Source organism: Haematobia irritans, chromosome 3, assembly GCF_050003625.1.
Source record: "Haematobia irritans isolate KBUSLIRL chromosome 3, ASM5000362v1, whole genome shotgun sequence".
Classification (NCBI taxonomy): domain Eukaryota; kingdom Metazoa; phylum Arthropoda; class Insecta; order Diptera; family Muscidae; genus Haematobia; species Haematobia irritans.
Window position 1 is genome coordinate 57,225,601 of NC_134399.1, and position 26,858 is coordinate 57,252,458.

Genomic DNA, 26,858 nt, shown 5'->3' on the forward strand with positions numbered 1-26,858 from the left:
GAACATGTTTGCGGTATTTGAGAACCATTGAAATGCTTATTGCCACCATACAATTTTCTCCGCTCGAAAACTATTTTTACAAAGACAAATTACATGGTTTTCGCGGCAATTACATGCTCTAGATAAGCATTAAATGGATGCGGCAACCATGTTCAAACATGGTTTTTCTGTGCGTGTACAAAAAAAGTTTATTACCAAAAAGTTACGCTTTTTTTGTTATGTAGCCTGACGAAAATCATCTTTCTACATCAATGTTTTAGAAAGCTATTAACCAGTTTTAATCTTTCCTCATTTTCCCATATCATTTAAGGTTTGGTTTCAAAATCGTCGCGCCAAATATCGCAAACAAGAGAAACAATTACAAAAGGCATTGGCACCATCTGTGATCCCCTCGTGTAATGGTATGATGAGAAATATTCAGGGTTACAGTGTATCTCGTGGCTATCAACCTTACCCACATCACAATTCAATAAATCGTTACCCTCAGGTAAGTACCCCAACATATGAATATTAGGCTTGTTTTCTTCTAGTTCAGAATCCAAAAAAGCTGTTTTTTCACGGTTACCTTTTTTGAATCAATTGATTTATATATATATATATATATATATATATATATATATATATATATATATATATATATATATATATATATATATATATATATATATATATATATATATATATATATATATATATAACTATTTCGCAATAGCCGATGATATTCGCCAATTTGCAATGGTCATTTTTAAATTTATATGGTTTATGTGTTTTTTTAGGATCTGTTTCAAATGGGCGCTTCATCATATCCTGGCATGTCTCAACCATTTTCAATGGCTCATGGAACTAATATGGGCTCCGTTGGTGTTCGTCAAGATTCAATGGGTATGTTGTCAAAAAATTTAAGACTTTACTTTTATTTATATAACATAGATTAGAATTTCAATTCAAAGAGAAATTAAATTATATTCAACAAGTATAAACGGCCGTAAGTTCGGCCAGGCCGAATCTTATGTACCATCCACCATGGATTGCGTAGAAACTTCTACGAAAGACTGTTATACACAATCGAATTACTTGGGTTGTGGTATCTTAAATCGTTTTCTAAATTGTGAGTTAGTCCACACGTGGTATATATTAGACAAAAAGGTATGTAAGTCTACAAATAATTACGAATCGATATGGACTTTTGCACGGTACGTAGGGAGCCAGAATTGAAATATGGGGGTCGTTTATATGGGGGCTATATACAATTATGAACTTGATATGGACCAATTTTTGTGTGATTGGGGATCGATTTATCTGAGGGCTATATATAACTATAGACCGATATGGACCTAGTTAGGCATGGTTGTTAACGGCCATATACTAGCACAATATACCAAATTTCAACTGACTAGGAGGAAATTTACTCCTCCAAGATGCTCCAAAACCAAATCTCGGTATCGGTTTATATGGGGGCTATATATGATTATGGACTGATATGGACCACTTTTGGCATGGTTGTTAAATATCATATACTACCACCACGTACCAAATTTCAACCAGATCGGATGAATTTTGCTTCTCCACAAGGCATCGGAGGTCAAATCTGGGGATCGGTTTATATGGGGGCTATATATAATTATGGGCCGATTTCGACCAATTTTTGCATGGGTATTTGAGGCCATATATTAACACCACGTACCAAATACCAACTGAATCAGATGAATTTTGGTCTTCCGAGAGGCTCCGGAGGTCAAATCTGGCGATCGGTTTATATGGAGCTATATATAATTATGCACCGATGTGGACCAATTTTTGCATGGTCATTAGAGACCATATATTAACGCCATTTACCAAATTTCAACCGGATCGGATGAAATTTGCTTCTCTTAGAGGCTCCGAAAACCAAATCGGGGGATCGGTTTATATGGGGGCTATATATAATTATGGACCGATGTGGACCAATTTTTGCATGGTTGTTAGAGACCATATACTATTACCATGTACCAAATTTCAGCCGGATCGGATGAAATTTGCTTCTCTTAGAGGGTCTGCAAGCCAAATTTGGGGGTCCGTTTATATGGCTATGGCTATACGTAAAAGTGGACCGATATGGCCATCCGACCTACATCAATAACAACTAATTGTGCCAAGTTTCAAGTCGATAGCTTGTTTCTTTCGGAAGTTAGCGTGATTTCAACAGACGGACGGACGGACATGCTCAGATCGACTCAGAATATGCCTAATAATCCCTTTCCGGTAAACTCATAAGCGCATTCTTCGATTCGCCATTTACCAAATTTCAGCCGGATCGGATGAAGTTTGCTTCTCTTAGAGGCTCCGAAAACCAAATCGGGGGATCGGTTTATATGGGGGCTATATATAATTATGGACCGATGTGGACCAATTTTTGCATGGTTGTTAGAGACCATATACTATTACCATGTACCAAATTTCAGCCGGATCGGATGAAATTTGCTTCTCTTAGAGGGCCTGCAAGCCAAATTTGGGGGTCCGTTTATATGGCTATGGCTATACGTAAAAGTGGACCGATATGGCCATCCGACCTACATCAATAACAACTAATTGTGCCAAGTTTCAAGTCGATAGCTTGTTTCTTTCGGAAGTTAGCGTGATTTCAACAGACGGACGGACGGACATGCTCAGATCGACTCAGAATACGCCTAATAATCCCTTTCCGGTAAACTCATAAGCGCATTCTTCAATTCGATCCTCAATCGACTCGAAACGAGTTTGAGGAGTGTTTTTTTTTTTGAGTTTGGGTATAGCTAGAAGTCAACCAGAGCCAAAACAAGGCGATTGAGATGTCTGAGTAACGATATTGGTTGACTTTTTATACCTACCACCATAGAATGGTGATGGGGATATAATAAGTTTGTCATTCCGTTTGTAACACATCGAAGTATAGATTTCAGACTATATAAAGTATATATATTCTTGATCAGGGAGAAATTTTAAGACGATATAAGCATGTCCGTCTTTTGCAATGGCGCTATCGTCCTGAAATTTGGCACAGATTCGTCTTTTGTCTGCACGCAGGCCAAGTTCGAAGGTGGGCTATATCGGTAGAAACCGCAGTTTTTATTCGATTTGCCTAAAATCTAGAAATCTGGAGGTATTTTAGGACCACAAATAGGTGTGCCGAAAATGGTGTGTATCGGTCCATGTTTTGGTGTAGCCCCTTATAGACCGATCTCCCGATTTTACTTCTTGGGCTTCTAGAAACCGTAGTTTTTATCCGATCTGTCTGAGATTTCCAATATTTTAGGACCACAAATAGATGTGCCGAAAATGGTGTGTAAAAGACCGATCTCCCAATTTTACTTCTTGGGCTTCTAGACACCGCAATTTTTATTCGATTTTAAAAATCTAAAGATATTTTGAGTCCATAAAAAGGTGTTCCGAATATGGTGTGGATCGGTCCAAGGTTTAGTTTAGTCTCCCTATCTCGTGATTTGACTTCTTGAGCGTCTAGTCATCCGAACTTTTATCTGATCTGCCTGAAATTCAAAATCGAGATGTATTTTCCACGGTTTGTTATAGTCCTTATATAGCCCGATCTCCCTATTTGACTTCTTAGGTTTCTAAACACCGCAATTGTTATCCGATTTACCTGAAATTAAAAATCTACCAATATTTTGGGTCAACGTTTTTGTATTTATCTCATATAGACCGATCTCCAGATTTGACCTCTTAAGTGTGTAGACATCCCAATTTTTATGAGATTTGCTTTAAATTCAAAATCAGGAGGTCTACACATAATTAAGCCGAATATGGTTGTGAAGAATGCTGACGAAGAGTTTTCTAAGGAAACAATTATATTTTTTGATTCATGGTCCGTATATACTTGTTGATGCATAAAAATCGCCTTGCTCTTTACCCACAGTAGTAATGAAACATAATTCACTTTCCATTTATTGCAATGGTAAGAGATAAGAGAGAAGTTCACCAATGTGGTATCACAATGGACTGAATAGTCAAAGTGAGCCTGATACATCGGGCTGCCACCTAACCTAACCTAACCTAACCTAACCTAACCTATTGCAATGGTATTAAAATTTATAAAAGCATTTAATTTTATTTAACTTAAGTTAATTTAATTAACTTAATTCAATGTAATAAAGTAAACTTAGTTTAACTTAATTTATTTTAATAATTGAATATTTTCACTTTAATTGTTAATAATTGAAAAATTCTCATTTTATATCAATTTTTGTGCATAAGATATTTGTTTAAAAACTTAAACAAATACATTGATCATAGAAAAAATTCTTACAATAAATTTCAATTTTTGTTGTACCTAAAAGTTATATTCTAATAAAGTTTCTTTGCAAATGCTTTTATGTGCATTTCAATCTGGTCTATAGATATAGGAAGTCAACAAAGCTATATTTGTGTGTCGAGAACTATAAATGTTACAAGGGTAGTGTGTTCATCACTGTGGTATCACAATGGACTGAACAGTCGAAGTGAGCCTGTAATATCGGGCTGCCACTATACCTAAACTAACCTAAAGGGTGGTGTGTTTGCTTTCCAACGATTTTCCTAATTAAATGTATTGCAGAAAATAAAAAAGACCTAATTTTGTATGTTAACCAGAAAATTACTCAAATCTCTTATTAGTTTGAGTCTCCATTGAATGGTGTTCGATAACTTGAATGAAAAAAATCATTCCAAATAATCGATGTTTTGTTTGGGAGGTAATAATTATAAATATTTTTGCTGGTGCAATCCTAACGTTGACGTAGCTAAGGGCTGATGGGTGGCTAAGCCACTACAAAAATTTGTCCTATCCAAATCCGCTTCTCGATTATTACAAATTTGACCACACCGGAAAAACAGTGAACCCACGAAGAAAAGTTTTGGTTAATTTTATAAAATTCTGAATATTTTTAGAAAATTTTAACTAAACAGTACTACAAACCCTGAAATCACACCGATATCACAAAAATAAGTTAACATTTTTCGACAAATTTAAGAAAATTTATTAGACGTATTAAATTTTTTTCACTTGATAAAGAAAATTTTGTAGTTTGAAGGAAAACATTGGAGTTCAAAATTGCAAGAATGTCTTTAGTGACATACGAAGTTCATAATGGAAGCATTTGTAATAAAATTTAAAGAAATAATGAACTATTTTGTGAGAAATACGAATTTAGTAAATCTTTATGCTTAATTTGTGTATAATTTTCCCCGTTTTTAGTTCATTTAACTAACGTACGCAAAAAATTACTAGAGTAGAGGAAACATTCTCCAAACATAATAATTCCATGAACTAAAATAGAGTTAAAATAGCTTTAGTGAAACAGAGAGTTCACTTTTTTTTGTTTGAGTGCACACACTGAAAAAACAGTGAACACAACAGGAAGAAATTTTTCTTACAAATGCTGACATAACGCCGATATCCAAAAATAAGTACATATTTTTTGACTAATTCAAGAAAATTTGTTAGCCATAATTACAAATTTTAAGGTAAGTACTATGTTCGGTTTTCGAGTTGAAACCCACTTTATTTTTGCGATAACTTTTTCTTAAATAATCAAAATTATAAATGAAAACAAACTTATTCCTGTAAAGTCTTGCCGAACTCTAGAGTAACAAAAAACTGCGCATCAATTGTGCTAATTTATCTGCTTTATATTGAACTGTTTAAAAAAGTTACCGCGAAAATTTCAAAGCGAACATAGTACTGACCCCTTAAAGGTAAATTTTGTAGTTAGAAGGAAAAACTTGAAGTTCAAATTGCAAGAATGTCTTTAGTGCCATACGAAGTGCAAGACGGGCGCGTTTGTAGTAAAATTTACAGATTTAAAGAAATAATGAACTATTTTGTGGGAAGTACGAATTTAGTAAATCTTTATGTTTCATTTGTGTATATTTTTCACCGTTCGTTTAACTAATGTTCGCGAAAAATTATTATAGTAGAGGTAACTATCTCCAAGCATAATAAAAGTTAAATTGGCTAAAGATTTCACTTTTTTTGAGTGTATGATAATATTAATAGGATACCCTAATATATACATTAGCATAGTGTCTTAAGAAAATCATCTGCACCTACAAGAAAAACTTGAACGTAAAATTGCTGTTTAAGATGCGGAAATTATGCAATTACCTTGATGATGTCGCCGTACTGCTTAGCTATATGGTAAGGTAAATTGTCATATTTCATCATTGGCTATGATGTTGCAATATAGTAGGACATTAACTACCTTCAAAGATATTGCGAATAGATGGATAGACATCTTTAAGGAGCTACTCAAGCTAAGACTCAAAGTCTTTCTGCATGGCATATTACATTCATACATATATATACACAGCCATAAGTACATATAAATGTCCATGTTAGGAAATGTAAGTAGTGTCGGGAATAAATTGATGTAATCAAGAAAAATATACATAAAATGAATATTGAATAAAAAAATAAATTAAAGAATTATAGCCTATAATAGACAGTTAGTATGCCATCAACTAGGTTTGGATTTAGGAAATTTGATTAGATTAACATGTTAATAAAGATTACTTGGATATTTGATTATACGCTATAAATGTTTTCCCTTATTTGTTATTTCCGATTTTTCTTGTTTTTATTTCCAGGCATGTCGCCGGAGGATGAATGGTACAATAAAAGTTTATCGGCGCTTCGCATGAATAGTTCACATCATCCCAATCTCTCCGCCCCGATGTTGCAATACCAGACATAATCGAAGACATTTGACGATTTCTTTTAAAGTGTGAAATATTATGGCAATTTAAAGTCCATTTAAATTTTTTAGACCAAACGGACGGAATAGTGCGATTGAATATTTTACAATTTAAAAGAAGTACGTCAATAATAACCTGCATCATCATCATCTACACTCTCTATATATCTTGCTCTCTAATCAAAGAATGAGTCCACAACCCGAAAAAGTTTTTATTTTTTCTTTTTTTTCAAATACATACACATATAGTACTACTATTACTATATAAATAAAAACTTAGAATTTAAAAATACTCTTAGCCGAACAAATTGTAATGTAATTTTCTCATACCACATCTAACAGAAGAAAATTGTTTCCTACTATATAAGATTACTTTAATAATTGAATACTTTATTTTGTTTAAGGAATATAAACAAATAGGCAACATCATATTTGTACTTGTATTTTTTGTTATGTAAATATTTTAATAGATTACACAGGGTGGAAACGGGTGTGAATGGATATCATATTTCTCAAAAATATCCCCATAATGAAATGAAGTGACTCCTACACCCTCACAAAAAATCGCTTCTGTAACATATACTCCCAAACATATTTTGCTTCAAGCATATACATTTTTGGGTATTGCCCAAACATTTATATGTTTGATCTCTTCCAATATATAATATGTTTGAAAGCATATTGGTCTAAACAATATATGTTTGGGTAGTCTAAGTTTCAAACATTTTGTATTTTTGCATCCAAATTCAATAATGTTGTCTTCCAAAAAACAATATGTTATTATGTGAACATATAATATGTTTGGAAGCATTTTGCACCCAAAAATATTATATGCTTAAACAAAATTCTCCCAAACAATATTGTGCTCAAAATTTTATTTATTTATTTATATATTTACAATCATAATGAATTATGAAAATAAACAGGTAATATAGGTGCTAACAACATAGGTTTTCGACCTGAATGCTCAAAATTTTGTTTCTGCCCAATTGTATATTACCCCACATCTTTCTCACTTCCACGAGATTTTTTAGTTCTTAGCACCTTTTTCTGTAATACAAACATTGTAGAAGAAATTATTCAATTGTATGATTTTTTTTTATTTTAATTTTACCTTTTGCCGGACGGGGATTCGAACAGCGGACCACACAGTTTGTAAGGATCAAAGAAGTAGCTGATCAATTACCCAAGGAAAAATAAAATGTTAATTTTGTAATAACAAGCAACAACCACCAACTTAATTCAATATCGCTCCCTGTTAAATAGCGCTCCAAGCTACTAAACACATATATGTTTATAGGCTATTTCTAAATTAATATATGTTTGCATCCAAACATTTTATATTTACAAACATTTTATGTCCCAAACATAATATGTTCTAACATATTAACATATATGTCCCAAACATGTTATGCTAGTTTATGAACATTATATGCTTGCACTCAAAAATATTGTGTTTAAAAATTTGTGTTCCAAACATATAATGTTTATAGCCAAACATATGAAAAACAGCCTTTTTCATCCGTGTACCTACCTTTTAGCTTGTCGCAAATAGGGAAATACCTATTATTGGAATAATAACGAATCAACTGTGTTATTCAAATGTGGGTTTGGTATTAGAGATCTCCAAAGTATTCACATTATATATAGCTGGATAAATCAGCCAGATGACCATTAAAACTATTGCAGACAAATGATGTTACTGAAAAATCGTCCGCTTAAAATGTTCAGCGTCCAAAAATAAAATTTTTCTCTGAAAACATGTTTGGGGTGATCAAATTTCTTCTCTGTGTGTAGAATTTCGTTCCGGACGAAAGTCTTTTTACTTTGGGTGTATGCGCGCGCAGTTATTGATTTTGCTGCATTACGGAAAAAAAACTGTTTGGATCTCTCCTTCAAGTTTTGAACTCTGAATTCTGCTCCACAATACTGACTTCGATTTTCTTCCGAACTCGAAATTGTCTTCCATGTCCAAACGCACCCTTAATAATAATTTCAAAAAATTTACATCAACTTCGACTATAAAAAAGTCATTAACTAAAATATTTTTTTTTGTCATTTTCATGATTATCAAAAATTCTTCATTGTTTGTAACTTGACTCCAAAGCTAAAAAGCGTTGAAAGAAGACGCCGTTTAGGACTTTTTTGCTGTTAAAACATTCATGAAGGACTTTGATATTGCATGAAAACAAAACTAGACAGAAAAAAATGATTTGGGTCCCAGTATCAAGTATATTTTCAGAATTGGTCCAAACAAAATTTTGTTTGTATTATTCAAACATGTAATGGTTACCCTTGCGTATACACTGGTAGAAAACCTTTTAAAGAAATTTTTGTGTGTGTATACATTTGTAAGGCTCCTAATCTTTCATTTTTTTTACTTCCAGCATACTCTCTTGGTCTCTCTTTCTAAACACATATATGTGTACAGACAATTTCTAAATTAATATATGTTTGCATGCACACATATTATAATCAAAAAAAAAAAAAATAATGTTAAGTCCCAAACATAATATATTTTAACATATTAACATGTACATATGTCGCAAAATTGTTATGCAAGTTTATGCTTGCACTTAAAAATATTGTGCTAAAAATTTGAGTTCCAAACATATAATTTTTACACCCTAACATATAAAAAACATTATTTTTCATCCGTATATTTTAATTGCAAAACTAAACACGTGCAGAATTTTAAAAAATCATAAATACGATCTTTTTAACTGTCAATTTGGTTATACTTGAAAAAAATAGAAGTCAAATATTCCAAATCTTGAAAAAATAACAAATTTTAACTTTGATTATAATCCTTAGCTGTCGTGATATATGTTTATATATACTATTCTTATGGGAAATATGTATGTCGACATACTAATATATCAGATCCCGCTTCACCCTGTCAGTGTATCAAGTAATAAATATGTAAAAATATATAAAATTTCAATTGACCAGTTTGGATAGTACAATATAAAAAAAACTTCAATCTTCATGTTTTTTTTTTTGTCTTTCGTTAGTTTAATAAATATACCTACACAACTGTATATAAAACTACGATTATCAGATCATCGAATCTCACATCCCATCATGATATCAGCGATTGACACATTTTTACATTTGAAGAAAATAATAGCAAACTAAACTAATCTATAGAATTCGTTTAACTCACATAGCTATAATCTACAGTACACAAAACTCTCAATCACAATTGGAATTAGCGGAGCCAAAATTCCGCCCGCAAAGCAATTTTTCACAAAATGGGTGAATTGTTAATAAAACAATAACAAAACCCAACCACATTCTAAAAGAAATAAATAAATGAACTTAAAATAAGAAAACTCTTCATTTGACTACACCGTTCATTTATGTTAAATACGATATATACTCGTACTTCTTACGATTATTTTTTCAGTTTTAGCTAAGCAATGTTTAATGTCAAGTTATTCCATATAAATATAAAACAAATGAAACTCTCTTAGCACTAAATAAATAAAGCAACAGAAAATGCAGTTAAATGACACATATGATATTATCCTATAAATATTTTTAAACTTAAGAATAATAATAATTATAAAAGAAGAAAAAAACATTGATCTTAATTCTAAGTTAGTATGAAGAGAAAATTTCTTCTTAAATATGTGTTGTAATATAGACTAACGTGAAAAAATTTAACTATTAAAAAATATACAAGGAATTAATTCTTGTTTTATTACGCTGGTAAAAGGTAATGTATTTTTGTAGGGAGACACCGTGGTCGTGGGTTCAACCCACTTTTGACCGAACACCATAGGTGTTAACTTGATTGTCCCGGTGTCTATTATATGAAAAACTATTTGCAATAAAATAAACGAAGAGACAACTCATTTCATACAAAGCCGTCATATTTAGGAAACAGAATCTGTTTTCAAAGTATAAGTCATTAGACATTAAAATAAATTAGAATTTTACATTTTTGATTTATTTTTACCTACATTAGCACATAGCATCGCTATTGGAAAATAAATATCGCTGGTACCTTAAAATTAAAACTATCGATAGTTTTGCAGCTCTAATATCGGCACTTTGACTTTAATCGGCAATGTTATTATTAAATTAAAACATATTTTTTGGTTTAAAACAAAAGTTTTTATTTCATATAAAAATACTGAAAATTAACAGGCACAAATACACCCTCAAAAAAATCGCTTCTCTAACATATGTTCCAAACATATTTTGCAGGAAGCATATATATTATTGGATACTGCCGAAACATTAATATGTTTGTTTTATGTGAACATATTGTATGTTTGGAAGCATTTTGAGCCCAAAAATATTATATGTTTGAAAGAATTCTCCCCAAAGAAGATTGTGCTCATTCCCTCACATAATTTTCATTTCCACGAAATTTTTTAGTTCTTGGCACCTTTTTCTGTAATACAAATAATGTTGAAGAAATTATGTATTCAATTTTATAAATTTTTTAAATTTTACCATTCTCCTGGACGGAGAATAGAACCGAGGACCATACAGTTTGTAAGCCATCACACTATCCACTGGGCTACGTAGCTGTTATGGCCATCAATAGACAATTACCGTTATAAGTTATATTTATGTAGCATAGTCTGCAGCGCCCACGAGCCGATGCAAACAAAACATTATTTAACAGAAACATACATGTATTTGCCACGTGGAGCAATGGTTAGCATGTCCGCCTTTCATGCAAAGGGTCGTGGGTTCAATCCCTGCGACCGTACACCAATTTTTGTTTTAATTTATACATTTATATTTATACTATATTAAATTTTTATAATGAAACTTCGAAATGTGGGTTATTAAAGATTTACAGTCAGAAACAGTGCTTGATATAAACGAAATGGACTGAGCTTTTGGATACAATATTATTTTTTTTATTGGAAAAATAACAATTTTGTAATAAAAATTTTTTTTTGGTATAAAAGTTTGAAATTTTGGAAGGAATCCAAAAAGTCTAACAAAAGAAGAACGTGGAGTCGAGTATAAACATACATAAATAATTTTATAATATACACATAAATTTATTTAGGCGTGTACAGTTTTTTACTAGCATTTAACACCATTTTAAATGCATTTAAAACTTATCTGTTTTGTACTTAATTTCATTTTTACCTTTAAGGCCGGTATTAAGTTGGCATTATTGCTCTAAAATGTTTTGCCTTTTACTTTTCTTTAATAATTCATTTTAAAGAAAATAAACTTTTTCAATTGTTGTTGCTGCAAAACTCGAACTTAATGTCCGCTTTTATATTTGAAGGTGCCCGTCAAGTCCTCTTGGACTACGGGGAACTAAACTTTGTTTTTATACATTTTACTGTTTAATTTTTCACTGTTTCCTCCTTTTTTCATTTTACTGTCCCAACTCTAAAACGAGTTAGTGCCCTTTCGTTATTTTTATGAAGATCCCTTTGTAATTTTTGTATATTTTTCACCGTTTCTTGTTAATTTCCTTTGTCTGAATATTTTTGACTTACTCCTCGTACGTTCCGATTTCTTTTAACGAACCAAGAAAAAAATTGTGCCCATAATGCCAAAATGATAAACAAAACACATGTCCACATATACATAAAATGCTGCTCTCAAGGCGAAAGCACATGCTGTTTTTTTCAAATGTATATTCTCTTTACTCCGAATACTCATTCTAATATTCAAATTAAATAATATTTAGACTTAAGCATATCAAATTTTTGGCCTTGTCATAAAACAGTTTTCCGAAACAACATACAAGCGGTTTCACACAACTTGCTCTCTTTTGATTCTCTCGCTGTGTTATGTTGATATCTTTCGTCAGAGTTAGAGTTAGTTTAGAAACATTACATGTTTGCACTTAAATATATTGTGTTTAAAAATTGTGGCCGAAACACATTTTGTTCACTTGTTACACTAAAACACTAATTCAGAGGCTGCAAAAACTACAAAATAAAGGAATGAGAATAATACTAAAAGCAAATACACGCTCACAAAAAATCGCTTCTGTAACATATACTCCCAAACATATTTTGCTTCAAGCATATATATTTTTGGGTATTGCCCAAACATTTATATGTTTGATATCTTCCAATATATAATATGTTTGAAAGCATATTGGTCTAAACAATATATGTTTGGGTAGTCTAAGTTCCAAACATTTTGTAGTTTTGCATCCAAATTCAATAATGTTGTCTTCCAAAAAACAATATGTTATTATGTGAACATATAATATGTTTGGAAGCATTTTGCACCCAAAAATATTATATGCTTAAAAAAATTCTCCCAAACAATATTGTGCTCAAAATTTTATTTATTTTTTTATATATTTACAAGCATAATGAATTATGAAAATAAACAGGTAATATAGGTGCTAACAACATAGGTTTTCGACCTGAATGCTCAAAATTTTGTTTCTGCCCAATTGTATATTACCCCACATCTTTCTCACTTCCACGAGATTTTTTAGTTCTTAGCACCTTTTTCTGTAATACAAACATTGTAGAAGAAATTATTCAATTGTATGATTTTTTTTATTTTAATTTTACCTTTTGCCGGACGGGGATTCGAACAGCGGACCACACAGTTTGTAAGGATCAAAGAAGTAGCTGATCAATTGCCCAAGGAAAAATAAAATGTTAATTTTGTAATAACAAGCAACAACCACCAACTTAATTCAATATCGCTCCCTGTTAAATAGCGCTCCAAGCTACTAAACACATATATGTTTATAGGCTATTTCTAAATTAATATATGTTTGCATCCAAGCATATTATATTTACAAACACTTTATGTCCCAAACATAATATGTTCTAACATATTAACATATATGTCCCAAACATGTTATGCTAGTTTATGAACATTATATGCTTGCACTCAAAAATATTGTGTTCCAAACATATAATGTTTATAGCCAAACATATGAAAAACAGTCTTTTTCATCCGTGTAGATACACAAACATAAAGTGGATGCTGAATACACTACAATGGCTGGATCTTAACCAAAGACTTCAATTTAACACACTAATATTTATACAAAAAATTCGAAATGGAAACACACCACAATACCTTTCAGAACAAATTCAATACGTCCCGGAGGCACAACCCTAAATGTTACGAAATAACACAATTTTAGGCTGAGAAGACTGGAAACCGAAAAAAGCAAAGATCACTATTTTACAAAGGGCTACAATTATATAATAGTATACTACACCCAAAAAAAAGTGACCCCTTCCTTAAGTTAAAATGAGCTCATTGTGAAGAAAATTGAACTTCGCCAGACATTTTTATTTGTTTGAATGATGTGATTTTCGTAGAAATTAGGTAGAATGCATTCCATATATTAGTTAACATTTTCCTATATTTATGTACCACAATACTACAGAATGAAAAAATTTAACTGAATTGAATTCATATATGGAATGATTTTATTGAACTTTTTTCATTCATTTGGACAAATCTTACATATTTGTGGTAAATCTTTTACTTCAAATTTAGATCTGCTTACCTTCGTTTTTTAAATACAATTTTATGTATTTATATAAGCAATTTTTTCTTCAATAAAAGACATATTTTATTAATATATTAAATACATTTATTTAGAATCAACAGCATCGACTGGCCTTGAAATATTAAAACACATTTTTTTCTTCTTCTAGTACCTTTCACTTTGAATAAGTTGCTGCCTAGCAATTTTGTCCACCTTTTACAATTTCAATACCTACAAATATAAACAAAAAAATCCCAAACCATTTTTTTCACAAAAGGCTAGCGTCACTGAATATTACCTCATAATTGAAGATTCCAAAATGAAGTCGAAAGAAGGGGTTGTTATTCTGCTGGTGTTTTCTTTTTTTATAAACCAATTTTCAAAAAACGAACATTTTCTCACTAATTTAAAATAACAAATATTTTATTTGTTTTTTATTATATTATTTTACAATATTATTTTTTAACAATCTCTCCGTATACCATAACAACGCGATTCCAACTAAAAAAACAACCCACGCGCAAACACGTCGATTACATCGATGACAGGTATCGATTCCAGGTAGATAAAAGAAATGTAGCAAATTTTCCTATATTCTAACAAGTGTGTTTCCTTAAGTTTTGAAAGGATTGAATACTTCTTGGTACGAATGAACTAAAATATTTTTCTATGCCAAATGTTATTCGTATGTATGATAAGCTTTCTATAATAAAGGAAGTCAGAATTATCATTTTATAAGAAATCTTTCTAAATTTGAGGAAACTTGGTTTTAGTTCGGTTTTTGTTTATTTTTACGAACGCTTTGTTATCAGTGAATAATATTTTCTTTTTCAGTAGTAAATTCTTATACCCAGCGAAGAAAACAGTATTAGTAAAATGCCATGCCTTATTCTAGTTAATGAACTATTCCTAACTGCTTTCAGTTTAGGATTTTTTTAATGGAACAAGTAAATTTTATTATTTCACACAAAATTTTACTGAATGGAAATAAAATGGCTAAACTAAATTGTTGACATTTTTTCCTTTAGTTTCGAAGACACTTTTTTCTGGGTGTAGAGTTCTAAATTCGAGTTTCAAATTCCTAGTTTTAGCCTGACTCCGTGCTTAAAATTTTAAGTACGAAAATACTAAGTTATACTCATATAAGGTACAGAGTGTGCTTATTTGTGCAATTCAAGTACCTAAAGTTTGATCGATACTCTCATAGATTTTCAACCCACGAAAATTGTTTTTTTCTTACATGTAACATACAGAGAAAATTTCAATTTAACATAATGTTTGACTTTTACTGTTAGTGTTGTTGGTTGGATTGCATTTCGTTTGCTATCTTAAGCCGATTATGGCTTAAAATAAGAAAACTTTAACTTGATATTCTGTTATGAGTGATAGCAAATCAGTATAAAGGTTTTTGGTTTAAGTGTGTTCGCATGTATGAAGCATTGTGAGCGTGTAAAGTTGGATTCGAGATTGTGTTTCTTTGCTTCGCTTGCATTTTGTTTGCGAAATTCTTTTAGTATTATTGTGTGTTTTGACCATAATTGACAGTGAATATTTATTGTCTCCTCACAAGGAAGATAAATTAATAAATATTTAAAAAATAGAAGTGGAGGCAGCATACAATATTTAAATGGTAAGTAATATTAAAATTTATTATTTTAAAACGTGTATTTCTATATATTGCATGGAATTTACATTGATTGTGCATATGTACATCTTTACATTTAAGAGACGACGGCGCAGCTCCTCTAAAAGTTCAACAACCGAATTATTAGAGGTCTTAGAAAGTGAAAATTCGTCCCCTCAGTTTTAAAGGAGCGTGAATGGATTGGGCCGACGTATGTGTAAGTAGAGGCAAACTTACTATTTAAGGCGACAAGATCTTCAAAAGATGAATTCCGCTGATTTTCTTGCTTCCTGGTCCAAATTTTCTCATACTGCTGCTGACTTGGTAAATAAAAATACATATATAATTTTATATTTTGTATTATATTTTTATTATTTTTTATATATTTTTTTAATAACATAATTTATTTTGTAACTACTTTTCACCTAGGTGTATTATATGTATTCTGCATTGTTCTATTTTACGTATTTTTTTTTTATTAAAAATGTATGTAATGATATAAACAAATAATAATAATAAATTTGAAAAATATATGAACCAATTTTTGTTTATGGGTACATGGTTAATACAAATCATACTAAATTCAAGCGCATATAGTATAACATCGAATACGGTTCGGGATTAGATCAAGAATAAAAAAGATTGATCCAAGCCTTGATTCCTCTTAAAACAAGTTCGTTTTGGCTCAAGTTAAGCGTTAAATGCGGATTGAATCAATTACAGTTTAGGATTCAATAGAGCTTCACTAGGCTTGATTCAAGCACTTCCCGTACTTAAAGGAAGCACAAACACGATTGACAATTTCTAAAATTAAGAAATCTGTACTTAATATTTTCGGGATTAATTTAAGAATTTTGTACTTGGATTTAGAAAAACCGTACTTACCGTACTTTTGACACCGCTACGGCTTGAATCAAGTAAACTTTTCTCTATTAGTTTTTTTTTTTGGTGTAGAAAACAATCAGCTGATTTTTTTTTATTTCTGACTCAATTCGACGCGAGAAAAATGTGGATATATATCCAAGATCAGTAAAAACTTCGAAAACTATAAAAATGGCGACGACGCTGAGATCAATGACACAAGGATCATCGTAAAGAAAACAATCAGCTGATGTCCAAAACTGAATTTTATTTACACTAGTTTACACTGAAAATGTACACTTGATGAGAGTCGACTTTTCTTATGTATCACTCCACTTAACTTTTCACAGATCCAATTATAAACTTAATACCTCTCAATTAAGTACCAACAACAATGTAATCGGACATTTTTAACTCGAGATATAATTTGTTTAGTGAAAAAAGAGCGAAAACTAAAAATAACGGGATATCTCAAAAACTGTTCCATAATTTGTTTTTTTTTTAATTTTTTCGAATTCAGCAGATCAAAATACAGAAAAGTTGCCTCTCATCAAGTGTACATGAATTTTGTTTTTCTTTTGTAAACTAGTGTTATTTGCGTTTAAAATACTTTAAAATATCTCAAAGACTGTTCCATAATTTTTTTTTAATTTTTTCGGATTCAGCAGATCAAAATACATAAAAGTTGCCTCTCATCAAGTGTACATGAATTTTGTTTTTCTTTTGTAAACTAGTGTTATTTGCGTTTAAAATACTGTTTGTTTATAACCCAATTTTGAATTGCAGGACAAGTTTGGAGGTAAATAAAATAAAACATTGACCTTGAAGGGTTTCTACACCCAAAACATTTTGTTACTCATAATAGCAATAATGTTTGCTAAAACAGCAGTTTTTGTTTGCTGAAAAAGGGACAGCAGTAGCATGTAGTTGTTCCAGCAAACATGAAATAGCTAACATTTTTACTGCTATAACAACTACAAATGTTTGTTGTCCCAGCAACAAAATTTGTCGTTTTTTAGGATATGTTGAAATGAAACCCGTAAATCATTTAATACTATAACTTTTACATTTATTAAATAAATTGTAAATTGTTCAATGCATTATTCCAAACATTTACTGCTTGTTTTAAACCATAAATGCTACGTTTGAGTTTACAAACAAAATTTGGTTCTTTTTTATCAAATTTTTATCAAGTTTTTTATCTCCATATAATCTATCTCCTTCTGCATTGCAGTTACCCATTTATCTTTCGATAATTTCTTTTTGACTAATAACACATCCTGAGAACTTCGTTGGAGGAATTTTGTTTGATGCATTTACTTCGTTTGTTGAAGATTCATTAAATTTTACAAATTTATAATCTCTGCTTATACCCTGCCACCACGTCGAAACAATCCAAAACTCGTCGGAAAAGCTCCGTCACTACTGAGAAGTTGTACCACGCCAAGTTACTACAAAAAAGTTTCGCATGAGTGCAATTATTATAAATATAGAACGACGCCAATAAGAGCCCCTTCACACAATCAGAAAAAGTGAATTTTAAGATAGGCAATAATTATCCAGTAAAAACTAGAAAGAGAGCAAAAGTGAATTTGCTTAAAATTAGCTCTTTGCTTAAAAGTGCTGAAAAGTGCGCGAATGCAATCCAGTAACTATTTGTATATTACAAATTTGAGCTTCAAAAACATTAAACGTTTTCAGTTTTTTTTTAGCTTCCAGTATAAGCGGAACATGTACATTTTACTTGTGTATTGTTGTTATCAAATACTCTAGCAAAAACTTGCAATTTCTCAATCTGATAATTGTCAAATGTTGTCTCACGCTCCCTTTTGCCGGCTTTTTGGCGTATAGTAAAAAATGTGATAATTATCAAAAATGATTGGGTTCTCGAACGGAGCTAATAACACTAAATAAACATGCTATCAAAGTAAGGCCAAAAGCAAAGTAGTTGGAAATTGGCAGAAACTCTGTTTTTTTTTATTTTAATGGAAATATAGCTGCGCTGCTCCCTTTGTAGCCGCAATTCAATAACATATGGGGGAGGTAAAAATAATTTTTATTTTATTTTAATTGTACAGTTTTCTTTTCTATGATGTAAATATCTGAAAAACCAATCACTTTGTTCCACTTGGAAAGTCGAAAATTTTTCACCCTATACCTTTCATATAGGGGTTTTTTCCCGGGAACGGGATCCCGGGAATTCCCGGAAAATTGCTATTTTTTCGCTCCCGCTTTCCCGGGAACGAAGTGCGGGAATTCCCGGGAAATTTTCTTTACAATATTTTATGTATAATAGAGGGTTTTATATGGCAAATGACAGTTCAAATCTAGTTAAAGTGGATTTTGGAAGTGTAATGTGAATAACTATGGTACCAAGTCGTAGTAGTTGCCTTGTGAAACATACATAGTCGTGGGTTCTAATCCAGAATCCAAACGGCTTCCAATTGTTAAAAAGAAGTTTGCACTTCCTAATTTATGAATGTCATATTTCTCCAATTAATGAATTATTGACAGAAACGAGCTAGAGCTCTTTGTAAACCGACATTCCGATAGACTGGAAGACTGAGTAAACCTTTAAAAACAACGGGACATTTTACCTTATGTAACTCACGTTGGCAATTGCATAGTTTCAAAATTTCATAATTATTGCAAGGATGTTTTTTTATGAAATAAGAAAATTCCAACCTTTTTTTAAGATAGTTACTTTAATTTCAAATTTATTCCTTATACACATTAGGGTTGAAATCTATTAAAATTGGGGTTTAAAGCATACGACAACTGAAATCTAGTTAAAGTGTATTTTGGAAGTGTAATGTGAATGTCGTATTACATGGTAGTGTTTCCCTTTTGGGAATATTGGCTGCACATGTGCATTTATTGACCCGTTTAACGATGGTGAAATCGAAATAAGTTTCTTTCATCAGTGTTACAAAAAATCCCACTATATTAATAGTGTTCTTCCGAAAACTATACTGAAAGAGACTGCCTTAACCATTGTCAAAATGTTTTGTATTAAAAAATATTTCATAGTTTAGTATAATTTATGGCTGATATAAGAGAACAACATAATATATATTGTTAGTTATCCAGAGAGCGCCTTATAACCGTAGCTTTAGGCGATTTCTAATTTATTCAAATGTCTAAATGTATTCCACATCAAAGCAGGTTTCCCTTTGACCGGGATCCCGGGAAATTCGAAAAAAATTCCCGCTTTCCCGGGAATGCAAAAAGTCCGGGAAAAAGAAAACCCTACTTTCACAATTTTAAGCGTAATAACTATGTTTTCAGCACTTTATTTTCGTTTTTATTTAAATAAATTATAATAAGCTAGTTGATTGGCGTTTCACAAAATATAAAATGGCTCTTCTAACAATAGTAATATCAAAATACTTTCAGGTACATTTTGCACTTTTTGATATGCTTCCCCCATCACAGTTGACGATTGTAAAGGGTGATTTGTTAAGAGCTTGATAACTTTTTTAAAAAAAAAAACGCATAAAATTTGCAAAATCTCATCGGTTCTTTATTTGAAACGTTAGATTGGTCCATGACATTTACTTTTTGAAGATAATTTCATTTAAATGTTGACCGCGGCTGCGTCTTAGGTGGTCCATTCGGAAAGTCCAATTTTGGGCAACTTTTTCGAGCATTTCGGCCGGAATAGCCCGAATTTCTTCGGAAATGTTGTCTTCCAAAGCTGGAATAGTTGCTGGCTTATTTCTGTAGACTTTAGACTTGACGTAGCCCCACAAAAAATAGTCTAAAGGCGTCAAATCGCATGATCTTGGTGGCCAACTTACCGGTCCATTTCTTGAGATGAATTGTTCTCCGAAGTTTTCCCTCAAAATGGCCATAGAATCGCGAGCTGTGTGGCATGTAGCGCCATCTTGTTGAAACCACATGTCAACCAAGTTCAGTTCTTCCATTTTTGGCAACAAAAAGTTTGTTAGCATCGAACGATAGCGATCGCCATTCACCGTAACGTTGCGTCCAACAGCATCTTTGAAAAAATACGGTCCAATGATTCCACCAGCGTACAAACCACACCAAACAGTGCATTTTTCGGGATGCATGGGCAGTTCTTGAACGGCTTCTGGTTGCTCTTCACTCCAAATGCGGCAATTTTGCTTATTTACGTAGCCGTTCAACCAGAAATGAGCCTCATCGCTGAACAAAATTTGTCGATAAAAAAGCGGATTTTCTGCCAACTTTTCTAGGGCCCATTCACTGAAAATTCGACGTTGTGGCAGATCGTTCGGCTATTCATGATGAAATGTCAAAGCATACTGAGCATCTTTCTCTTTGACACCATGTCTGAAATCCCACGTGATCTGTCAAATACTAATGCATGAAAATCCTAACCTCAAAAGAATCACCCTTTAGTAGTGACATTTACGAGTCTGTGGTAGCGATGAGGATGAAATGTAACTTTGAAATGCTGGCAGGGTATTGGTGACAAAAAACGACACCACACTCATAGAAAAAAGTCTGTTGTTAATACCAAACGCTGTCTGCTGTTTTTCAGCAAACAAAATGCTGCTGTTTTAGCAGTTTTTTGCTAAAACAGCAAACATACTGCAGGAAAGTCAGTTGTTTGCTGAAATTTTCTGCTGATCCGAATAAAATTATAAATTCACTCCGGTCAAATGGGCAATAGTCAAATGGTACACATTATATAACATCAAAAATTAAAAACAATTCGTATTTTTTGATTATGCAATAACATTTGTGAACAAACTATCATTTTTAGTAATTTACATTTTCTTAATTAAATGGGATTTGTATACGCTTAACTTCTATGAATATGTGGCTAACATAAATATTTGTCCCGAACGACAAATCTAACATGTCAATGTCTTCGATAGTTGATATATGGTTGTTCTACAATTTTAACAAAACAGCCGCAGAAAAACTCAACTTGATGATGATCTTCTATAAGGACTCTATATTTTTGTAAAGTATTTTCCAATAAGAGCTTGTTTTAATTTAATGTTTTGAGATAAATGTTCGAATGTTTATTTCATAATAAAGCGAAAAGTATGCAGTTGATACTGAAAAGATATTTCAACCAAATATATTCATGTGAATTCTATCGTTGAGGATGTGATTCAACGCTGGGTTTATAGCATTCTTTCATCCGACAGGAAGGTTTTAAAATCGCAATATCTTGGTGGCTTATTATGATTGCCAAGCTTGGAAACGTTTCCTGCAAAAGAGTTGCTTGTGTGACACGTAACTGTTAAAAGTTGGTGTTGTCCAGTTCAACACCAACCAGCTCCAACCATAAAACAAGTTCATTTGTGAAAAATCTAGTAACTCCGCAAGGCCACTAATCAAACTAAACAGTCGTGCATTGAGAGTAGAGGACCCTCATTTTTTTCATTTTGACATATACGCCGAGGTGGAAATGAGCCTCCTTTGTTGTTTGTTATAGTTATTGCTAGAAAAGTACGCGAACAGACCTATTGTTGGATTTGACAAATGTCAACGTCGATATGTCAAACGCCAAGAATCACTTTTAAACGATAACACGAGACAAGCCGGGAAAATGGAAAAATTATTTTGTGTTTTTTTGGAATATATTTTCCAAATTTTTTTAAATTATATTTGGCAAGTATTGTATTGTATAATATCGTATTCCTTTTAAAGTCCTTTTGTTTTTAATAATTTGTTTTAATAATTTTTAGATTGGAAAATTACTATTATACATTGATATATGGGAGCAACCGTCGTATATGGATTCATACCCGCTGTGCAGACAAACGGTTATGGACTCAATCCTAGTTTCGACCAAACACCATAAAGTTTTGTAATGCTGGTAACATTTCTGAGTGTTTCAAAGCTACTCTAAAATTTTCATCGCAATGGGAAAGTATGTTCAGGCTCGGCTATAAGAAGGGGATTCCTTGTCTTTGAGCTTCCTACATGGAATCGGGTGGCACTCAGTGACAAGAAAGAAGTTTAACACTGCTGTATCATAATGGACTAAATAGTCAAAGGGAAACTGAAATAACGGGCTGCCACTATAGCTATAGGAAATGTCAATAGTGAAACAGTACTGACTTACTATTGACCAAATATACCCCAGACAATGTAAAATTCTATTGACATTTAACATGTACTTGTCATTGAGAATGAACTACTGACACAAGAACTACTGACTGGTACTTTTGGAACCATATGGAGGCATTGGAACCACTGAATCAGTAGTCCATTGTCACCATTTTGTCAACACTTTTTTACCAAATAAAAAGGCGTAAAATTAAAATTAAAATCATATTTATTATGTATATTTAATTAAATTAAAGAAAAATTCAGTCTTTTTCATGGGCAAATCAGCTAACTCAAAATCTTCAAAAGTTTCACAATTTTCTTCTTGCAGCACAAAATCACTGACAGTGCTCTCTCTAGAAATTAACTCCTCTTCAGCATTTGCTCTATCCTTGTGCAATTTTAATTGCTTTTTCACAAGTCTATTGTAATTTCTTATATTCATTTTTGAATTCACTTATAAAACTCACTTTTCTTTTTAAACTACTGTCCAATTATTGCGATACCACGTGTTTTCACAACCAAAAAAAGCGAAATAATGAAAAGGAAGAAGAAGCATTGACTCCCATTTGTCATAAATTTCTCTACACATCAAAGCCTGTAGACAAATTGTTGACAATGTCACCATAACAAAGCGAAACAATGAAAATGTAGAAGAAGCATTAACGCTCATTTGGCATTCATTTCTCAACACATTAAAGCCAGAGAAATATTTGTAGACAAGCTGTAGACAAATTATCGACAATGTCACCATAATAGTTGACAAAAGTGGTGACATAGAGACACATGTCCCCAGACTTCCTACAGTGTAACCTAAACTGTATCCGAATGTATCACAATTGGCAAAGTTCACCTTAAATGTGAGTATTAAAACCAGGATAACATTACAACGTTGCTATTTTAGCTAAATAATGCCACGGCCTTAAGCGAATAATGTATGCTTTTAGTATGAATCAATTTGATAACAATTTTTGTTATGTTTCTGAGATATCCTTATAAAAATATAAGGATATCTCATAAACTGCTTTATTAAAAATTTTAACCTCTATTTTCGAATTCAGGAGATGAAAATACATAAAAAGCAAACTCTCATCAAATGTAAATTTTAGTGTAAACTAGTGTAATTACTAAATCCTGGACAACAATCCAACTCAACTTCCAATACTTTGATGGAATTCAATTTATTTCACACATTTAATAAATGTAGAAGTTATAGTATTAAATGTTTTACGTGTTTCATTTCAACATATCGTTAAAAAACGACAAATTTTGTTGCTGGGACAACAAACATTTGTAGTTGTTATAGCAGTAAAAATGTTAGCTATTTCAACTAACGTAGTTTGCTACTTTAGCAGCGATGTTTGTCAAAAACACGTTTGCTAATTCAGCAGCATTGTTGTTTTTGTTGTTTCATCATTTTGTTCTATGCTTGTGTAGTTCAGCTGGTAGCCAGATCAAGGAACTCTGCGACAAGGATGGGATGTGTCCAGAGCAGAGAATGAAGCCGACCCATTTTTGTCGGCGGCGGCTAACACTAAATGTTTGCCTCCGGCGGCGGCGGCTTGACGGCTAAGCCGATAAAAAATTGTCTGTTCGGCGGCGCAAAATTATCTATTATAAAATCAATTTGAAGTTTTCCCAATTGTAATGTGATTAGTTGTACAACCAATCTTACAATCAAATTTACATTTCATTCAAATTTTTTGAGCTAAATTTTTGTAAAACTATTATAGCAACTTGATACTAATTGATTAAAAGTGGAAAGTTCAAAATTTTGGCAAAAACTATAACAAATATTATTAAATTTTTCTGATATAAATCAATATTTTAGATTAATTGGCGGCTAAATTTGAGTCGAGATGAGTCGACATATTCGGCGGCGGCGTCGACTGCTAAAAACGGGTCGGCGACGGCTAAAATCGGCGGCGCGACTCGGCGGCTTCATTCTCTGGTCCAGAGTGATCTGGTAGTGAGACGGGTAGGCTTAGCTGAGCAAGCAAAAAGGTGACAGTGTCATGTGGCCCTTGATTACAGATGGGACACACGTCAGCTACGCTGTTATCAATCACTGATAAGTATGAATTGAGGCGGCTGCGCTTCGCTGATCTTAGTTGGGCCAAAACTTAGTTGGGTGTGCCGTGGGAGGTCTCTCTCCTCCGGTCGGACTCCGAGAACAGGATTAACCTTGGAGCCACAGTGGTGCAATGGTTAGCAAGGTCGTGGGTTCGATTACTGCTTCGACCGAACACTAAACATGGAATCGGGCAGCACTTAGTGATAAGAGAGAAGTTCACCAATGTGGTATTACAATGGACTGAATAGTATAAGTGAGCCTGATACATCGGGCTGCCACCTAACCTAACCTTGTAGCTTCTCACCGATTCAGCTACAGTATCCTCATGAATCCTGTTCAGACCTGTCTGGTATGCTGCCTGATCTAGAGACTCTCTTTTGTAACGCTGGATCTCGGGCTCTAGAAGGTGAAGATCAACCCTTACATTCCTGGGTGGAGGTTGTCTATCCACAAGATGGTAATTGGGATGACAACTTCGATGGCACCCCAAGAGGTACTGCTTTGACAACATGTAATTGTGTCGACGCACTGGGATGATCTTGGTCTCCGCATAAAGGTGATCCAGGGGTGTACTGCGGAGACATCTTGTTGCGGTTCTAAGGGCAGCGTTCTCACAGGCCTGTATGTTATTCCACTCCGTATCGCTCGTTTGAGGTGTCCACAATGGCGCTGCATAGTTTACCACTGACCGGTCAATTGCCTTATATGTAGTTAACACCCCAAGTGCTGCCGGCAAGCGACTTGAGGACCTTGTTTCTACCGCGGAGCTTATCACAAATTGCTGTGGGCGGACGACTTAAAAAGGCTGTCGTGACCCCGAGAATCTTGGGGTAATTTGTTGTCGGAATTGTTTCGCCATCGACTCTGACATTCAACTGCCTGCGTACTTCCGCCGTCCATGTAGTGAATAGTGTGGCTGAGGATTTGGTGGAAGATATCCTCAAATTTCTTGCAGTGAAATAACTGGTAAGATCAGCGAGGTAGACATTCAATCGATCGCAAATGTCATCAACAATGGGCCCGGATGCTATGATTGTGCAATCGTCTGCATATGGCACAATCTCGACGACGTCAGGAGTGGGTGGAATCGAGGACAGGTAGAGGTTAAACAGTGCCGGAGATATCACCCTCCCTGGGGAATTCCCTGTTTAACTCTACGGGGTTTTGACTTCTTGTCCCTGAATTCCACGTACGACTGGCGTCCACACGTATAATTCAGCACCCAACGCTTCGTTCCTGCCGGTAGGGACGTATTCTCGATGTCCTCGAATAATGTGGCATGGTTGACCGTATCGAACGCTTTCGATAGGTCAAGCGCCACGAAGACCGTCCTATGACATGGCTTGGGCGGATTAAGTCCCCTATTGGTATGTGTCGAAATGGCATGTAAGGCTGTCGTCGTACTGTGTACCTTACGGAATCTATGTTGATGGTGGGCAGCTGGAAAATTCTCCACAAGGCTGGGGAAGAGTAGTGCCTCAAGTGTCTTGGCCACTGGCGAGAGAAGGGATATCGGTCTGTACGATTCGCCTTTACTCGAATCTTTCCCTGGCTTCAGTAGTGGAATCACTCTTCCCATCTTACAGATATCGGGTATAATGAATGATTCCAAGTACAAATTGAGGAGTCTGGTCAGGTACTCAACTCCCAGTATTCCCAGATGCTTCAGCATTAGCATTGAAATTCCGTCGGGGCCCAGCTCCCTAGATGGTTTTGCGCTGTTGATTACATCCGTAACTTCGGCTGTGGTAAATTGTGGTGTGTTGTCGGCTCGAAGACCACGTATGCGACGAGTGGCTCTCCTTTTCGCTCTATCACTCTCGGGATGCTCGACAAACTGTCGGTTGAAGTATTTTACGCATCTCTTCGGATCAGTCACGTCGCCAAAGGTGACTGAAATCCCATCATCCCTTGTTGCGGGATTCGAGAGGGCTCTCACTGTTGACCACAATTTACCAGTTCCTGTGCCTAAGTTACATTGCTTCGGGTGCTCTGACCAAGTGTTTCGCTTGTGCTTGTCGACTATCTTACTAATCTCTAGATTTAGTTCTCCGATTCTAGGATCAGCAGGGTTAGCAC

General features: G+C 33.4%; 1 protein-coding gene across 1 annotated transcript in view; it reads left to right on the forward strand.

Annotated features, from left to right (window-relative positions):
• Positions 1 to 6,891, forward strand: part of LOC142230125 (homeobox protein unc-42) — a 54,419-nt gene extending 47,528 nt beyond the window's left edge. Inside the window, exons 4-6 of the mRNA XM_075300759.1 lie at positions 311 to 487; positions 777 to 882; positions 6,598 to 6,891. Coding sequence (XP_075156874.1) covers positions 311 to 487; positions 777 to 882; positions 6,598 to 6,704 — 390 coding nt within the window. The 3' untranslated portion in view covers positions 6,705 to 6,891. The remainder of the gene's footprint in view (positions 1 to 310; positions 488 to 776; positions 883 to 6,597) is intronic.
• Positions 6,892 to 26,858: the final 19,967 nt, after the last annotated feature.